Source organism: Equus asinus, chromosome 1 (genome assembly GCF_041296235.1).
Source record: "Equus asinus isolate D_3611 breed Donkey chromosome 1, EquAss-T2T_v2, whole genome shotgun sequence".
Taxonomy (NCBI): domain Eukaryota; kingdom Metazoa; phylum Chordata; class Mammalia; order Perissodactyla; family Equidae; genus Equus; species Equus asinus.
The window spans coordinates 164,381,711-164,400,136 of NC_091790.1; the positions used below are offsets into that span (position 1 = coordinate 164,381,711).

The 18,426-nt window shown below is 38.4% G+C and overlaps 1 protein-coding gene across 2 annotated transcripts in view; it reads right to left on the reverse strand.

Annotated features, from left to right (window-relative positions):
• Positions 1–18,426, reverse strand: part of DPY19L1 (dpy-19 like C-mannosyltransferase 1) — a 104,184-nt gene that overhangs the window by 67,105 nt on the left and 18,653 nt on the right. For both annotated transcript variants that reach the window (XM_070511737.1, XM_014838758.3), the window contains exons 5-6: positions 12,112–12,232; positions 11,316–11,409 (exon numbers count right to left, since the gene is read on the reverse strand). In XM_070511737.1, coding sequence (XP_070367838.1) covers positions 11,316–11,409; positions 12,112–12,232 — 215 coding nt within the window. The remainder of the gene's footprint in view (positions 1–11,315; positions 11,410–12,111; positions 12,233–18,426) is intronic.

The window sequence follows — 18,426 nt, forward strand, 5'->3', positions numbered from 1 at the left end:
AATTTTCCTCGAAAAAAAGAAATAATAATAAGCTACCTCAGTGCAACAGGGGAATAGAAAGAGGAACAGAGACTACTGGACTCTGCCTCGGTGAGTGCCCTTGGGCCCTCACATATACAAATGTCCACATACCAGAGGTAGGGGGGTGGGGAATTGTCACTGGTATCTGTGTCACTTCCACACTGAATTGGTTAAGAATCAGATGTGCCTCCTCCACTCTCTCTTCTCCTGTCTGCTGGCCTATGTAGAGGCTGCTGAGGCTGGTAAATGAAGGAGCTACATGATGAAAGGAGCCTGGCTCTCTCCAAGCAAAGCGCCTTACAATCTGATCATTCAATAATAAAACACACTAGTCAGTAAGGCCCAACCACCTTACAACCTTCTAACCAACTTTTACAAGCTACCTCATTCTTAAATATAAATGTCAAGCTAAGGATCACCAGACTGTGAGGAAGCTTTCAATGTGAAAAACAGAGACTAAGACAAATTCACAGGGGACCTGGATTTAACAAAGACAAGGCAAGAGGCAGAAGAAAATTTCAAGCTCAAAATTCTTTAGGAGAGCTGGAAATCTTGCAGAAGGTACAATAAAACATACCAGAAAAAATAAGGGAAGAAAAAAGCTAAGAAAATTAGATTTCAATCCAAGAGTCCAACATTCAAACAATAGGACTTCAAGAAAGAGAGACAATGGAGAAGAGAAAGTCATCAAAAGAATACTGGAAAAAGTTTTCCCCAGAACAGAAGAAGGGAAGAGTCCAGATGGATAGAGCCCACAGAGTGTCTGACGAAAAGAATGAAACAATATCTACCACGTCATGACCTTTAAGACACTAAAGAGGAAAAGAAGAACCTAAGCCGCCAGAAGGAAAAAATGAGCCACATAAAGAAGGAATTGACAGCAGAATAGCACCTGACTTTTGAAAAGCTGTACTGAATCTTAGAAGACTGGGGAACAAAGTCTGAGGGAAAATAAATTACCAAAACCAGCCAAACCAGCAATCAAGTATAAAAGTAAAATAATGTTCCAACATGCAAGATAAACTTTTTTTTTAATTACCTCCACGTACTCTTTCCTGGGAACTACCTGAGGATGGGATCCTCCAAATGAAAGAATAACCAAGAAAGAAGGCAATATAGGACTCAAGCAATGGTAAATCCAACACAAGAGAAGAAACGGGAACTCTCAGGGTGGCGGTGAGCAACTGTCCCAGGACCACAGCAGTGCGGCGAGCCTAGAGAACGCCCGGACCAGGGTTGAACCAGAAGGGCAGAGGGCTACAGGAGGGAAGTCCTGGAGGTGGGAGAAGGAGAATTGAAATGATGGATTTTATACATTTGGCAAAGTATAAAGCAAGCATGCTACAGTTCAGTTGCAGACTTGGAATTAATAGGTATACAGAAAACTAAGGAAAACAAAATATTAGGCAATTATTAACTACAGGAAAAAAATTGTTCCCAAGTAAACAATTATTTACCCTACTTGACTGAGCAGTGAGTGATATTTATATTGTCATCATAACATAAACATGGACTACTGGTTTACACGTTAGAATCACTGAGGTTTCAAAGATCTGAAAGTGGTTTCTCTGGACAAATGGATGGGTGGGTGGTGGAGACAGATGGAGCAAGGGATGGCTGCTGCGTGTTGCCTCAAAAAGCCAAATAATGCCAAAGTCAGGTACGTACACACAAAATAATGACAATTAAGCTTAGAAACATACTAATAAGTATCACACCCAGCTCCAGAACACAATAATAGAAAGAAAGTTGTTCGATGAACTGATTTGGGAAGCTGTTGATATTTGTCAGACACAGAGCTATGAGGAAAAAAAATCATAAAAGTTTTCCAGACAACATTAAAATAGATGTTCTTATTTACCATGAAAAGAAATAAAATAGTGTATCTTATTGATTTGGGGCTTGGAGACCATTAGAAGAGAAACTTTTCAAAAAATAGACTGAACCCCTACAAACTGCCAGATCATTCAAAACCATGGGGCACAATTCTATATGGAGGATGGTGAATCGGGGAGAGACGTGCAATCACTGAGACAGACATGCAAGGAAACAGAAACGTCATACACAGTATGCTCCTTTCATTCTAATTTGTAAAGCATCAACAAAATGGTTCTAAGAAAAATAATGAATGAGGCAGCTATTAGAATGATTACAAAATCACAAGTATGAGAACGAAAAAGGGGGCAGAACAGGATCCTAATAAATGCCAATACTAGAAAGAGTAAAGTTCTACATGTCAAACTAAAATAAACAATGCCGACAGAAGTATTAGCACAAAAACTGCAATATCCTGGCAAATTTAGAACCTTTAGGAAATTAACTATTCCAGAAAAGAGAGTGCAAAGTCTAGATCCTTCAAAGTGCCATTTTTCTTTGAAATATTTTAGATGAAACTTTTTTATGAAATATAAATACCATCTCTTTGGAAATGGAATAAACAGCTTTTTATTCATTACTCAGGGTCTTTAAATATAAATTAACTAAAGCTGCAGAAAATTGAATTACTATCGGAAAGAACATTTCAAAAGTATTCATCTCAAGACAGCAGAACGCGATGGCTGAAAGCACACGCTGGAGCCTGTGTTCAAATGCCAGCTCTGCAAATGACTAGCCGCGTGACCTTGGGAAAGTTTTTTAATGTCCTCGTGCCTCAGTTTCCTCCTCTATAAAACAGCTAACCTATCTCAGAGGTTACTCATAAGGATCAAATGAGTTTATGACTATAAAGAGCTAAGACTAGAGCTGGGCACATAGTAAGTGCTATGTATGTGTTTCTTCAGTAAACAAATAGTCTTAAGTAAAGACTGGAATCTGCAGAGGGAAAGCTTCAGATGAGTCCTTTGGAAAAATATTTCCTAAATTGGTAAATGTCAATAAAGCTTATGTGATAGATAATAATATACTATTATTGTGCCTTTCATATATGGCAACCATGACCTAAGGGTTTTTTTCAAAAATTTATTTATTCACTTCATTCAATTAAAAAATAGTTTCTGAAGGCAGGCATTCTTCTAAGTGCCTTGCAAACATTACCTTATTCTATTCTCACAGAGAAGACAGTGCCTCCTAACTCATTTAGGTCTTCTCCCTCGTACTCAATCACTTCTTAAAAATTCTTCTATCATCTTCCATTTCAGTTAACCTGATAAAACACTTCATCTCCCCATTACAACCCTGAAAGACCTTTGTCACCTCATATTTTCTTTTATATTTGAAGGCAAAACAAAGAACTGGCAGTCACTCTAAGTTCTTCCCACGTCATTTATTCAAATTATATAAAAACTCAATGTTAACAGGTTCCACCCACAATTTAGAGATTCCATACAGCTCTTCTGTTCTCTAGTCTTAATCATGACACCCTAGGATAGCCAGACATCTAAGGGAAGCTTCTAACATGGAAGGTTGAACCCGAAAGATATAAAAAAGCAAACTAGAGGATGCCAAGGTTATTCAGTGAAGAAAAAAAATCATTCATATCCTCAAAGAGAGAGATAATGAATCCATGAAACAAAAATACTATTTTTTGAATGGAACATTCACAGAACAAATAAAAATTCTTGGAAATTAAAAGCATGATAACAGAAATGAAAATCTCAGTAGAAGGGTTGGAAAAATAAAGTTGACAAAATTTTCTAGAATGTAGAATAGCAAAGATAATAAAAGTGGAAAAAGACACAAAAATTAGAGGACCAGGTAATGTAACATCCAAATAACAGAAGTTCTGAAAGAGAAAACAGAAAGAACAAAATAATTGAAGAAATAATTCAAAAAAGTTTCCCAAAAATGAAGGGCATAAGTTGCAAGATTGAAACGACCCATCGTATGTCCAAGATAATAAATGAGAACAGATCTATACCAAGACATATTGTTGTGAAATTTCAGAATCATGGAGACAAAGAGAAGATTCTACAATCTTCTAGAGAGAAAAAGGGGAGAAAAGGTCACAAAGGTTCAGCAATCCAAAGAACTAGGAATGCCTGAATAACACCACCAGAAACAAAACAATAGTGTGATGCCTTCAAAATTCTGAAGGAAAATGATTTTCAATCTAAAGTTCAATACTCAGCCAAACTATCAATCAAATATGAAGGCAAACACATTTTCAAATATGTAAGGTCTCAAAAATTTACCTCCCATCTAACCACTCTCAAAAACTACTAGAGAATGTACCAAAGTGAGAAAATAAACCAAGAAACAAGAACAAATAGGATAGAGGCACAAGAGATCCAATATAGGAGAGCAATGAAGGAAATCCCAATTGGATGGAGAAGGAAAATGCCAAGATAACAGTCACCAAACAATAGAAAGCAGTGAGTCCAGAACCAAGTATGGACTCACGCCCAAGATCCTCATGTTTTATTGAACCTGAGGATAATGCCCAGGTGAGCCTGGAACAAATTCTTGTCTGTATTTTGTCTTGGCTCCTACTTGCCTGACTGTTGGCATCAGCTAAAGGCATCCATTTCACCCACAGAAGCTGTCCTGCTTTGGTATGCTCCTGAGAGCCAGAGTACACAGTGGTGAATTGAGAAACAGGGGATAGCTCCTCGCCTGATGATATTTCTGCTAGACATTGAGGACCAGGCCCACACTGCATTTCTTCCAGATGCCCCTACTGAATGAGTCCTACATTTATCCCAGAAGTAGCTCACGACCTTGCCCACTGACATCCTAAGCAGTAGCGCTACTGGTTAAAAACCTATGTGTGATTTCTCAGACTGGACCACAGACAATTACAAAGGTTTACCTAACAGGCCTCACGGGGAAAGCCGCCCTCCCCACACCAGATGTGGTGCACGGCCAGTGCACTCTGAGGACCCAGGACCCCAGGCCAGTCATTCCCTTCACATCTTTGCATGGCTAGCTTCAGAGCCTTCATTCCTAGGTCTCTTACCTGAGCCCTCTTCAGGTGCCTCTGTTGAAGGCTCCATATGGAGAGGAAAAGGAGGAAACCCTGAAGACACATTTCCCCACTCTGATTCAGTACCCAGTACTTTTCCACTCCTAGCGCTCTCCCTTACGCTTCCCCCTCCCACCTCAGAGTCCATAAAACTGCTGGAGCCTTTTGTTGGGGGCTTCCTCAACAGTGAGATGACCCCCAAGTCTGCACTAATCCACCTGACTCTCAACCGGTGTGCATCGTTCTGTGGGGAAAAATGAACAGGAGGAGTCAGGGTTTTCTCCAGTTTCAGATTCTTGCTTATTCTATCAAAGTAAGCATTAAAAGACTTAACTCTTTCACTTTTGGCTTGTTGCTTTAATCGGCTACTCCAATACCCGGCAGCTCAGCTCCATCTCCTAGCTCAGCTGAGCTACTAACAGTTCCAGAATGTTCCCTCAGGGGATGTGAAGACATGGTCTGTTCAGCTATCGTCTTCTGGAAATTTTCATCTAATAATGGAAATACTGCCCCTTCCTTACACAGCTAGGTTTGTGCTTGATGCTCAGTTTTTCAAAACTAAAAAATATATCATATTTGAGGATACATACATAGGAGGTAAAGTTATAAAGAAAAGCAAGGAAAATATTAGCCCAAAAGTTAGGATGTCATTTCCTCTGAGGGTTGGGAGAAGGGAGGAATTTTAAGTGAATGAAAGCTTCTAATAATGACTTACTTCTTAATCTGTGATGGGTACACTGGTGTTCACTTTACTATTCTTTAAAAATGTTATATAAAGATTTTATACAATTCCATAGGCAGGACACATTTCACACATTAAAAAGTTTTTTAAAAAAGGATAATGGGTGATAGAGCAGATAATGTACTCAAATCATAAAGATACACAAAACATAAATGAGGAATTTCATATAGCTTATAAACTTCACAGGTCTTATAAGACCCCAACAGTAAAGTTCAGTAATGGTATTCCACGGAGCACAGCAAACAAAAGTCCAAGTAGGCAGCACTGACTGGAGAGGGACCAGGCAGTTCAGACGGACGGACACGGCGTGAGCTGAGTTTGTCCCGCAATGAGTCATCAACCCAACTCACTGCCCACTGTTCTCTCCAAAACAGCTGCTTAATCTAGAATGAACCAAATGAAGATGATGCTTAATCTAGAATGAACCAAATGAAGAAGAGCCTAAAAACCAAAACGGGGTATTCTCTGGGTACCCTGAGATAGGACATTGAGCGGGAAGGGCAGATTCTATTACAAGATTTAAAAATCATACTCGAACTAAGTGCTTTAATGACTCTGCTGTATCTCCCTTGTCTCAGGAAATGTGGGAAATGTGGGAAAGGAATTTTTGTCCATCCTTCAGCTATGGTTTTAACGATGGATGTAGGAACTCTAAAGATGGTGGCAGCTGTAACCAGGGAGAGACTCTGAAGAGAAAACGAAGCACAAACAAATAGAGACAGAGGCTCTTGGGTTGGCCACAGCACTTCTCTGTGAAAACCCTGGGTGATTTTATGCATCATTTTACCATCCTAAGATTAAAAACAAACCAACAAAACAATGGCTTGGCTTGGCCACCAGACAATCATTGTAAAATGAGGTGGTAGGACAGGTGGATGGGACCATGTCCTCACCACTGGTGAGATTGGAACGCAGTGGAGGAAGGTATAGAAGTTTTAAAGACTAGATTAGGGGGTGAGAAGGAGAACCCAAGGGGCAGTCCAACTAAAGAGTCTTGTTTCGGGGCCGGCCCAGAGGTGCAGTGGTTAAGCGCACATGTTCTGCTTTGTCGGCCTGGGGTTTGCTGGTTCGGATCCTGGGTGCAGACATGGCAGTGCTTGGCAAGCCATGCTGTGGCAGGTGTCCCACATATAAAGCAGAGGAAGATGGGCACGGATGTTAGCTCAGGACCAGCCTTCCTCAGCAAAAAGAGGAGGATTGGCAGCAGTTAGCTCTGGGCTAATCTTCCTCAAAAAAAAAAAAGAGTCTTGTTTCAATTTTGTTCTTTGAGAGGGGAGGGTAAGGATGCACGTATTCCTAGGCAGATGGCAGGAACCAAGACAGATGGACTGAAGGACAGCAACAATAAAAACTAAATGGTAGCAAGTAGGGGGACACTCTATAACACCGACAGAGGACTGAGCCTTAAAACAAAAGCATGTCTTCCAATGGACATCCCTCTTTCAGGACTAATTCTGCCCTAAATTAATTTTCCACTAATAGAAATATTCACCCTCAAAAAACTAGGTTTGTTTTGACTTCCTGTGAATTCCAAAGCCAGGCAAAATGACCAAAACCAGCTACCTGAGGAACTACACACACCTCTGGGACACGGATACACACACACATACACACACACAGCCTCTATCAGAGAGGTGACAGAGACGGGAAACAAATGGAGCAGCAGGTGGGGAAGGACAGAGAGGTGATATGGAGAAATAGGCCTTCTTGGTTAAAAGGGCTTTCAAAGTCCCAATTTCAGCTTTCATGAGGCCCAAATACTTGGTTTCCTGTCCCTAATTCCACAGACCTCTGTATCCCAGCATTGTACTCCCTCTTTTATTTGAGCTGGTCAGAGTATTTCTGGTGCACTATTTCCAAAAAGAAAGAAAAAAATCCTGTTTAGAAACCCTGTCATTATTTGTACACATCTTCTATATCAATAAAATTTATAATAGATTTTATGTACGTATGTATGTGTTTTTTCCAGAGAGAGCTGGCTCTCTGGAACATTTACCAACACACCACTCCCTAAGGGTAAATAATAGCTATATATACCATCCAATATACTCTTAATAATGGCTTAGCTAGAGGGAACCCCAAACACCAGAATACTACTAAAATCAAAGTAAGTACAAGGAATAGAAGGGTTAGTATTACTTGCTCGATATTTGCCCTTGAGGTCCAATAAGAAAAGCTTTTCGCATTTATCAATAAGAGAATTTCATTCCCCAGGAATACATACAAAAGCAGCAATGGGGATTTTCCTAAGTGCCTGCCAACCACTCTCTTATGTCCCCTCCTCCCTACAGAACAGAGACGTTCACACTCAGGGTCTTAAGAAACTGTCCTCCAGAAACTGTCAGTCTGCAGCTGAGAAACAGGGTATCTTCTGAAATAAACACCTGTAACTATGAATTAACAACACAGTGTTTAAAAAAATAAAGAACAACAAATGTTTTAAAGAAATACTAAAATACTGAGAATTCCAGAAAAAGAGATACATCATGAACAGTCTGTGTTTGCAGAAAACATCTTACTTCATCTCCTCAGGTCAGAGGATGGCAGCCTGACCCCATTTCACCTTTTGGCTATGTTTTCGACTTTCTATTCTACTTCCATCTCTGCTGAAATTGACTGGCTTACCTGACTTCAGAAACTTATGTCTGTATTATTTTTAAACAAATATACTTCTGGATTAAAAATGTCATACTCAATCTGTCTATAAATTTCTAATCCACTAGACAAATCTCAACTTCTATTTCGCAATACATCACACAATTTATAAAAAGATTCTAAACACAATTTTAGATATCTCCCTCTTTATTCTTAACCCACATGTTAAGAAGTCTGCAGCTTTATCCCACTTTATAAAATTAGAAGGGTGACTAACTAACCATCAAGGAAAAAAACATCAAGAACGAACTAGTAATTTGAGTTGAGACCTCTAAAAATACTCATGTCAAGAACATTTAGAAATGCAACAACAACAAAAAACTGATAGAAAAGAAGTGATAGAAGACTTCATTTAACATAATATAAACCAGGATCACCACTGATGGATAATTACACACCTGCCCTTGGGGCACAGGGCAATAGTCAAGGCTTTCTAGAATATGAGTGGCTCCATAATGCACAAGAACTGGACCCCTATTTGGGGATGAGTGGGGCTGGAAAGAACCTTGATTTTAGGATGTGTTTGGACCAGGCTAAAGAGATTATTCACAATTAAGAAAAAGCTAGAAAACAGACCAAAGGGAGAGCCAGAGAAATGAAAATGTGTGCCATGACTGCAGCATCTATATGGAAGCGCAGCTCCAGAGGGCAGACCACCGATAGGTAAAAGAGTCAGGCAAGACCCAAGGGGCCACTGGGGCACAAAGCAGTAAAGTGGGTGGAGGTGAAATAGGCTGCAGCCCTGGGAGCTGGGAGAAGAGCCAGAAATAGCTACTCGGAAAGACCGAAATACTCTAAGGTAAGTCACTCCCTCATGCTACCCTAAGCAGTAGTCTACAGATTTTTTTTTACACTAAAACTACAATAAGAAATGAAAATTTACACTGTAACAGCACAAGCATGTGTATACACATATATACAACAAACAACAAACAGAAGTTTCTCTAAATAATACCTATCTTATTAAATGTAGTGCACTCTTATTTACATTTGTATTCTCTTCTTTCTCATGTAAAAAAAACCTGCTGGGTCCACTCACTAAATTGATTTTAAAACCCTGCGAGGTCGTGCCCTGCAGTTTGACAGACACTGTGCTGAAGCAGTCACGGGCTGACCTTGGGGACAGGTGGAAGTCAAGGGTCTCCAGAGATCATAGCTGGTCTTGAACACTTTTCCCTCTATTGGTCAAATTTCTGATTTCCCTCACTTGCTTTGGAATAGGTTTCAAACCAGCCTGGCATTAAAGTCTTTCTTCAACCAGCTCAATCCACCTCTCCAATCTTAATCTTGCACAATGCCACTCAATAATCTGCATCCAAGTAAAACGGATCTGTCTCTCCCTGGGATTCTTTCCTCCTCCACCTGTCCAGAATGCTCCGATCTTCTAAGGGTGGGCTAAAGAAACCCCTCCACACAGAACAAATTTCTCCTGCCTCCAGAACCGTGGGCACTTGACCTTTGCTGTCTATCTTCCATTCACAGACAGTACCGCCATCTCCCATCTCAACCCATGGCCATACTCACAGAACCCAATCGTGCAGGATCAAAAAGAAACCACTTGATTATACTTTAAACGTTGACCGAACAAATGAAGATGCATCTCTGCGTAGAGAAAAGTGCCGACTGGGGACTACTGAGCCTGAAGACTGAGGAATCTCAGGTCAGGGGCCCAAACCACCAAGAACCCCTCAACCAAAACCAGAAACTCGCGTTCTCTGCAGCAGATAGTGCATCTTCAGCCTTTGCAACAATGGTTATAACAAGCATTAGGAAAAGGATGCTGAATGTTTACTTTAATAAATGTTTAGAAATTCTTCTTTCACTGAAAAAAGTAGCAGAACTACAGATCAGCAATTTAGCAGTAATGTCATGTTCCCATATTTTAATTTCTCCTACTTAAAATCTAATCTACCAAATGTAATAAAGCTATCTAGAAGACAGATGGGCAGCACTTAGCAAAATGAACAGATGCCCCCAAGTTTCTCCGCGCTGGGCTCGTCAGGATACAAGGCCTTGCTTTCCCTCAAGTCAGCCCCCTCTTCTGATTACCAAATACTTTGGGTTAAGTTATTTGTGTCTTGTTTCAAAAGCAAAATTTTCACATCATCTTTTAATCACGCATTTTCATTTGTCTCCCCCAATAAAATACTAAAAAGAATTTTCCTAGAACTAAGTCAGAAATATTAGCATCAAAGTATATTAAATCTATATGCAAATATACTTTAAATTGATCTTCTAATACCTTCCTCATTTGACAAATATTTATCAAGTAACTGCTACGTACTCAAAACTGCACAAGGAACTCAATAGATCTTTAAGGTACTAAACTGAAAATCCACACTTCCAAAGCAAAGAAGATAACAGTCTAATAGCTGATTCAAACTCATTAACTCAAATTGAAAATTATATAACTATGCTCATATTTTTGTACTACAAAGGATCAGTAAGCAGTAAAAAAGGAAATTCTAAAGATATTGTCATGGTAAAATAGTTCAAGTATACATTGTGGTGAATTGTCCAAAAAAACAAAGAAGAAAACTAAACATAAAAACCCTTAGGAAATTTGTCAATCTTTTAGTTTTAGGAATGTTGCTCAACTAGGAAGTAAATCAGGTCAGATATTAAACATCTGCATAAAATATATTTCTATTATAACATTAGCAAAGTAAGGGCCATTAACACCTTCTGATAATAAGTGATCCTTTCCTTTATATTTTATGTAAACAATATATACTGCTTATGCTCAAATGCCTATGAATGCTTAAAATTTATCAAATATCCCCACCATGCTCTATTTAAGCCTCTAAAACTATTTTCAGTTTGGCTGGCCCTGCCAAAGGTGAAATCATTCAAATGAGAAATACTTTTATTTATACAAGTTGACATTTTAAAACTGACAGTTACAAAACTGAAAAGTTAATGATTATCTCACTATTTTTATTATTCTAGTATATAATATTATAAACATATACTAAAATACTCTCAATGAAGTCTTACCTTAAATATGTGCCATATATGAAGAATAATGCCATCATTAGTCCATTTAAAATAAAAATTACAGCAACATAAAAGCAAGCAGGATCTCCCAATCCTTTAAAAATAAACAAAACATATGTTCTAACTATAAATTACTTTAAGTGTCTGGCAATTTATATTAAAATGTGCTCATTTTGAAAATGGTTGCCAGATATATTAAATGGTTGTCTTGGTTCCTATACAAACACATGACACTACTGAGGAACACAGATGAGAACAGGATGGTAGCTACATAGTTTTAAAACAGAGCTGCAAATTTGCAGACACTCCTCCTGGAGAGGTGTGGGATCATGCCCCAGCTTTTGAGCCTGGTTGGGCTTGTGACTGCTTCAACAAAGGATGGCAGAAGCCATACTATGTGACTTCTGAGGCTAGGTCATAAGAGGCCATGCAGTGCCCAACTTGGAACTGAAGTATCATATAAAAAGCCTGACCACCCTGAGGTACCATGCTATACAAAAGCCCAAGTTGCACGGTTAGGGCACATGTAGATGTCCCAGGTGACAGTCCCAGATGAGCCCAGCCCAGGGGCCAGAATGTAAGTGTAGCAGCCTCTAGTTAATTCCAGTCTTCCCAGCCATTTGAGCCTAGCAGAGGCCTCTGACATCATGGAAACAAACCCAACCTTGCTATGCCCTGTCCAAATTCCTGACATGGAGAATCCACAAGCATAATAAAATGTTGTTTATACCACAAGTTTGGGGTAAGTTTATTATGCCGCAACAGATAAAGACCAATATCATAGAAAGAAACTTGCCTTCACAGCTTTCAATTGGACTGAGTCCTTCCCCTCTGGTAACTGTCCAACATATCTTGGTTTGAATACCAATCAAGTCCATTATTTTGGTATAAATTCGGTACCAGCTGGCTAAGATTACCTATTGTTTAAAAAAAATAGAGACATCATAAGAAAAGCTATTATCGTCAACAGTTTCATTACTAGAATATTTTTGAGGCATTTCAATAATTATCAAATTCTCCCTTCCTGTACCATCCATTTGGCAACTTTTAAATCTAGTAAAATGAACCTCCCAATCCCCTACACAGATTCTCCACTGGTCAGTCTTCAACTGTTCACCTATGAGTAAGAACAAAATATAACAAGAAACTTGCAAGATTTGTGTTTTTCAAAAGCTATAAAAGTCTACTAAGCTATATAAAAGGAGATTTGAACAAACAGAAAGATACTATGTCTTTTTTGAATAGATCTGATTTTTCAAGACGTAAAATCTCCCTAAAATTAATTCATATACATAAAATACTGCTAATCAAAATCCCAAGTGTCTATCTAGAATGGTTATCTAGAAAAATAACAAGGAGACAACTGAAGAGAATGTCCTCACAGATATTAAAATTTGTTACTGTAAATAATTAAAATAAATAGGGTGATACTGACACAAGAATAGCCAGGCACATCAAAGTAACCATGGCGGAAGCTGTGGAATGCCACCCAGATCCCCCTTCAGCGCTGAGGCACTCACTCCTCCAGCAGCTAGGAGGGTTGGTGGCAGACAGCTCTCAGCCAAGACCCTCTATGGGGACTACCTTCTGCTAAAGAGAAGACATTCACTAAAGTTCATACCCCCTACCCAAGGGCAACTGCATGCAATGTCTGACTAGTCAATAGGGAGGAATACAAAGGCCAGGGGCCCTTGACTCAAAGTAGGACAACTGCAGGGTCATTCCAGCTCTAGAACTTCCCACGGGACTGGCTGAGGCGTTTGTTGTGACTGCATCAGAGCCCAGCTCCTCCTCTTGCCCCGCCCTGCTTCCTTCATCCCTCTTCAGGTGTTTCCCCTAAGGGTGCTCCCTTATACACTTGCTGTATGCAAATCTCTGTCTTACAGCCTGCTTCCCAGGACCTCAACCTACGGCAGTACTAAACACAAAGTCCAAAAACAGATGCAAACGTACATGGATAATAATTTTGTATATGATAAAGAAAGCTATTTCAAATCAGTAAGGAGAAGATGAACCACTCATCCAAGTGTTAGGTTGCACAGAAGACCATTCTAAAAAACCACAAGGTTAGATTCCTGCCCCACACTGTGCATCAAAACAAATTCCAGATAAATTAAAAGTTTAAATATCTATTCCACGCAAATGGCAAAGAAAAGAAAGCGGGGGTAGCAATACTTGTATCACACAAAATAGACTTTAAATCAAAAACTGTAATAAGAGACAAAGACGGGCACTACATAATGATAAAGGGAACAATCCAACAAGAAAATATAACACTTGTAAATATCTACGCACCCAACATAGGAGCACCTAAATATATAAAGCAATTATTAACAGACATAAGAGGAGAAATAGACAGTAACTCAATACTAGCAGGGGACTTTAACACTCCGCTTACACCAATGGATAGATCATCCAAACAGAAGATCAATAAGGAAACACTTGCCTTAAAGGACACATTAGACCAGATGGACTTAGTAGATATATACAGAACATTCCATCCAAAAACCACAGAACACACAGTCTTTTCAAATGCCCAAGGAACATTCTCCGGGATTGATCACATATTAGACCACAAAACAATTCTCAATAAATTTAAGAAGATGGAAATAATACCATGCATCTTTTCTGACCACAAAGGTATGAAACTGGAAATCAACTACAGAAAGAAAACCAGAAAAGCCACAAAAATGTGGAGATTGAACAAAATGCTACTGAACAATGATTGGGTCAATGAAGAAATCAAAGAAGAAATTAAAAAATTCCTGGAGACAAATGAAAATGAAAACACGACATGCCAAAATCTGTGGGATACAGCAAAAGTGGTTCTACGAGGGAAGTTCATAGCAATTCAGGCCTACCTCAACAAAGAAGAAAAATCCCAAATAGACAATCTAAAAGTGCACCTAAAGGTATTGGAAAAAGAACAACAAACAAAGCCCAAAATCAGCAGAAGGAAGGAAATAATAAAAATCAGAGCAGAAATAAACAAAATAGAGACTAAAAAAAATAGGAAAAATTAATGAAACCAAGAGCTGGTTCTTCAAAAAGATAAACAAAATTGACAAACCCTCAGCTAGACTCACCAAGAAAAAAAGAGAGAAGGCTCAAAAAAATAAAATCAGAAATGAAAGAGGAGAGATTACAACAGACACCTCAGAAATACAAAAGATAATAAGAGAATACTATGAAAAGCTATATGCCAACAAATTGGATAATCTAGAAGAAACGGATAAATTCTTAAAAACATACAGCCTTCCAAAACTGGACCAAGAAGATGTAGAAAATTTGAATAGACCGATCACCAGCAAGGAGATCGAAACAGCAATTAAAAACCTCCCAAAAAATAAAAGTCCAGGACCAGATGGCTTCCCCTGGTGAATTCTACCAAACATTCAGAGAAGACTTAATACCTATCCTTGTCAAACTCTTCCAAAAAATTGAAGAGGAGGGGAGGCTTCCTAACTCCTTCTACGAAGCAAACATTATCCTGATACCAAAACCAGACAAGGACAACACAAAAAAAGAAAATTACAGGCCAATATCACTGATGAACATCGATGCAAAAATCAGCAACAGAATACTAGCAAATCAAATACAACAATACATTAAAAAGATCATACGTCATGATCAAGTGGGTTTCATTCCGGGGATGCAGGGATGGTTCAACATCCACAAATATATCAACGTGATACACCACATTAACAAAATGAAGAATAAAAATCACATGATCATCTCAATGGATGCAGAGAAAGCATTTGACAAGACACAGCATCCATTTATGATAAAAACTCTAAATAAATTGGGTATAGAAGGAAAATATCTCAACATAATAAAGGCCATATATGACAAACCCACAGCAAATATCATTCTCAGTGGAGAAAAACTGAAAGCTATCCCTCTAAGAACAGGAACCAGACAAGCATGCCCACTGTCACCACTCTTATTTAACATAGTACTGGAAGTCCTAGCCAGAGCAATCAGGCAAGAAAAAGAAATAAAAGGGATCCACATTGGAAAAGAAGAAGTGAAACTGTCACTCTTTGCAGATGACATAATTTTATATCTAGAAAACCCTAAAGAGTCCACTAAAAAACTTTTAGAAATAATAAAGGAATACAGTCAAGTTGCGGGATACAAAATCAATGTACAAAAATCCATTGCGTTTCTATACACTAACAACGAAGTAGCAGAAAGAGAAATTAAGAATACAATCCCATTTACAATTGCAACAAAAAGAATAAAATACCTAGGAATAAACTTAACCAAAGAGGTGAAAGATCTGTACACTGAAAACTATAAAACATTGTTGAAAGTAATCGAAGAAGACACAAACAAATGGAAAGATATTCCGTGCTCTTGGATTGGAAGAATTAACATTGTTAAAATGTCCATACTTCCTAAAGCAATCTATAGATTCAACGCAATCCCTATCAAAGTTCCAACAACATTTTTTACAGAAATAGAACAAAGAATCCTAAAATTTATATGGAACGACAAAAGACCCTGAATAGCCAAAGGATTCCTGAGAAAAAAGAACAAAGCTGGAGGTATCACACTCCCCAATTTCAAATTATACGACAAAGCCATAGTAACCAAAACAGCATGGTACTGGCACCAAAAGAGGCACACAGATCAATGGAACAAAATTGAGAGCCCAGAAGTAAATCCACACGTTTATGGACAGCTAATATTCGACAAGGGAGCCAAGAGCATACGATGGAGAAAGGAGAGTCTCTTCAATAAATGGTGTTGGCAAAACTGGACAGCCGCATGCAAAAGAATGAAAGTAGACCATTCCCTTACACCATGCACATAAATCAACTCAAAATGGATCAAAGACTTGAATGTAAGACCCGAAACCATGAGACTTCTAGAAGAAAACATAGGCAGTATGCTCTATGACATTGGTCTGAGCAGCATATTTTCAAGTCCCACGTCTGACCGGGCAAGGGAAACAAAAGAAAAAACGAACAAACAGGACTACATCAAACTAAAAAGCTTCTACACAGCAAAGGAAACCATCAACAAAACGAGAAAACAACCTAACAATTGGGAGAAGATATTTGCAAACCACATATCAGATAAGGAGCTAATATCCAAAACATACAAAGAACTCATACAGCTCAACAACAAAAAAACCAACAATCCAATTAGAAAATGGGCCAAAGATCTGAACAGAGATTTCTCCAAAGAAGAAATACAGATGGCCAACAGGCATATGAAAAGATGCTCAACATCATTAGCTATCAGGGAAATGCAAATCAAAACTACAATGAGGTATCACCTCACTCCGGTCAGAATGGCTATAATTAACAAGACAGGAAACAAATGTTGGAGAGGGTGTGGAGAGAAGGGAACCCTTGTTCACTGCTGGTGGCAGTGCAAACTGGTACAGCCACTATGGAAAGCAGTTTGGGGTATCCTCAGAAAATTAAGGATAGATCTACCATATGATCCAGCTATTCCACTGCTGGGTATTTATCCAAAGAACTTGAAAACACAAAGGCATAAAGATACTTGCACCCCTATGTTCATTGCGGCATTATACACAATAGCCAAGACTTGGAAGCAACCTAGGTGCCCATCAAGGGACAAATGGATAAAGAAGATGTGGTATTTATACACGATGGACTACTACTCAGCCATAAGAAATGACGAAATCCAGCCATTTGTGACAACATGGATGCACCTTGAGGGTATTATGCTGAGTGAAATAAGTCAGAGGGAGAAAGTCAAATACCATATGATCTCACTCACAAGTAGAAGATAAAAACGACAAAAAAAAAAAACACATAGCATTGGAGATTGGACTGGTGGTTACCACTGGGGAAGGGGGGAAGGGGGAGGGCAAAAGGGGTGATTATGGTCACATGTGAGGGGATGCACTATAATTAGTGTTCGGGTGGTGAACATGATGTAATGTATCCAGAATTTGAAATATGATGTACATCCGAAAAAAATAAAAATTAAAAATATATATATATATTCACAATAAAAAAAAATTTAAATATCTAAAATATAACTATAATGACAAAAGAATGAAAATTGTTATATATATGAATAAATGAAAAACCATGAATTTAAAAAATTGATAGATATAATATTTCTGTACAGAAAAAAATACATATACATCATACACAAAGCTAAAAGGCAAACAAAAAGCTGGAGAAAATGTTTTATCCATATAGCATAGTATTAACATCATACATATAATAAACAAGCTCTTACCAAACTTTAATAGAAATATAGACAAAGGGCATGAATGAGCAATTATTTTTAAAAGTGAAAATGCATTTTCAATATAGAGCATTGAATTAAATGTATATATAGACATACATACAGCAATGAACAAAACACATTGCTAGTGGGAATTTCAATTAGCATAACCTATCTAGAAAGCATTTTGGCAACATGTACCAAAGTCATTAAAGCATATACTCTGTTAAACTAAACAGTTCCACATCAACAAATTTATAGTTCAAAAAACATAAGGATGTGTGAGAAGATTTAGCTTCAAGAATGCTTATTGCAGCTTTAGAATATTTAAAAAGTTGAAAACAGCCAAAATTTTCATAGAAGATGGACTAAATAAACAATGGTAGATTGTATATATAGCCATAAAAATGATGCTGTGGAAGAAAAGATGACATAGGAAGAGTGTTGTAAACATTCTTAAAAGACAAAAGGCATTTATAAAACAAATATGTGTCATGTGATCCCATTTCTGTAAAAGTAAATGCGTACGTGGTTATAGAAAGTACTCAATAAGCAGTATGTTAGTAAGAAAACACTGAACCTTGGCAGCTACTTATTCGTCTCTCTGTCCTCTATCTTTATTTCCTTATTAATCAATCAGTCTAACTCACTGATCTGTTGCACTCCTCCTTTCACTCAACAAGAAATGAACGGGAGCCCTGCTAAGAGCTGGTACTGAGTCAGGCTTGAGATCCCCACGGAGACCAAGGCAGCCACCGCCCTGGCCTCAGGTGACATGCTACCTAGCAACATCAGCATGCTAAGAAGGGGTAACACAGGGAAAGTGTGCTTAACTGAAGAACCTCATACCAAGTCAAGGAGGATATCACTGAGGAAGTCACATCGCGGCCTG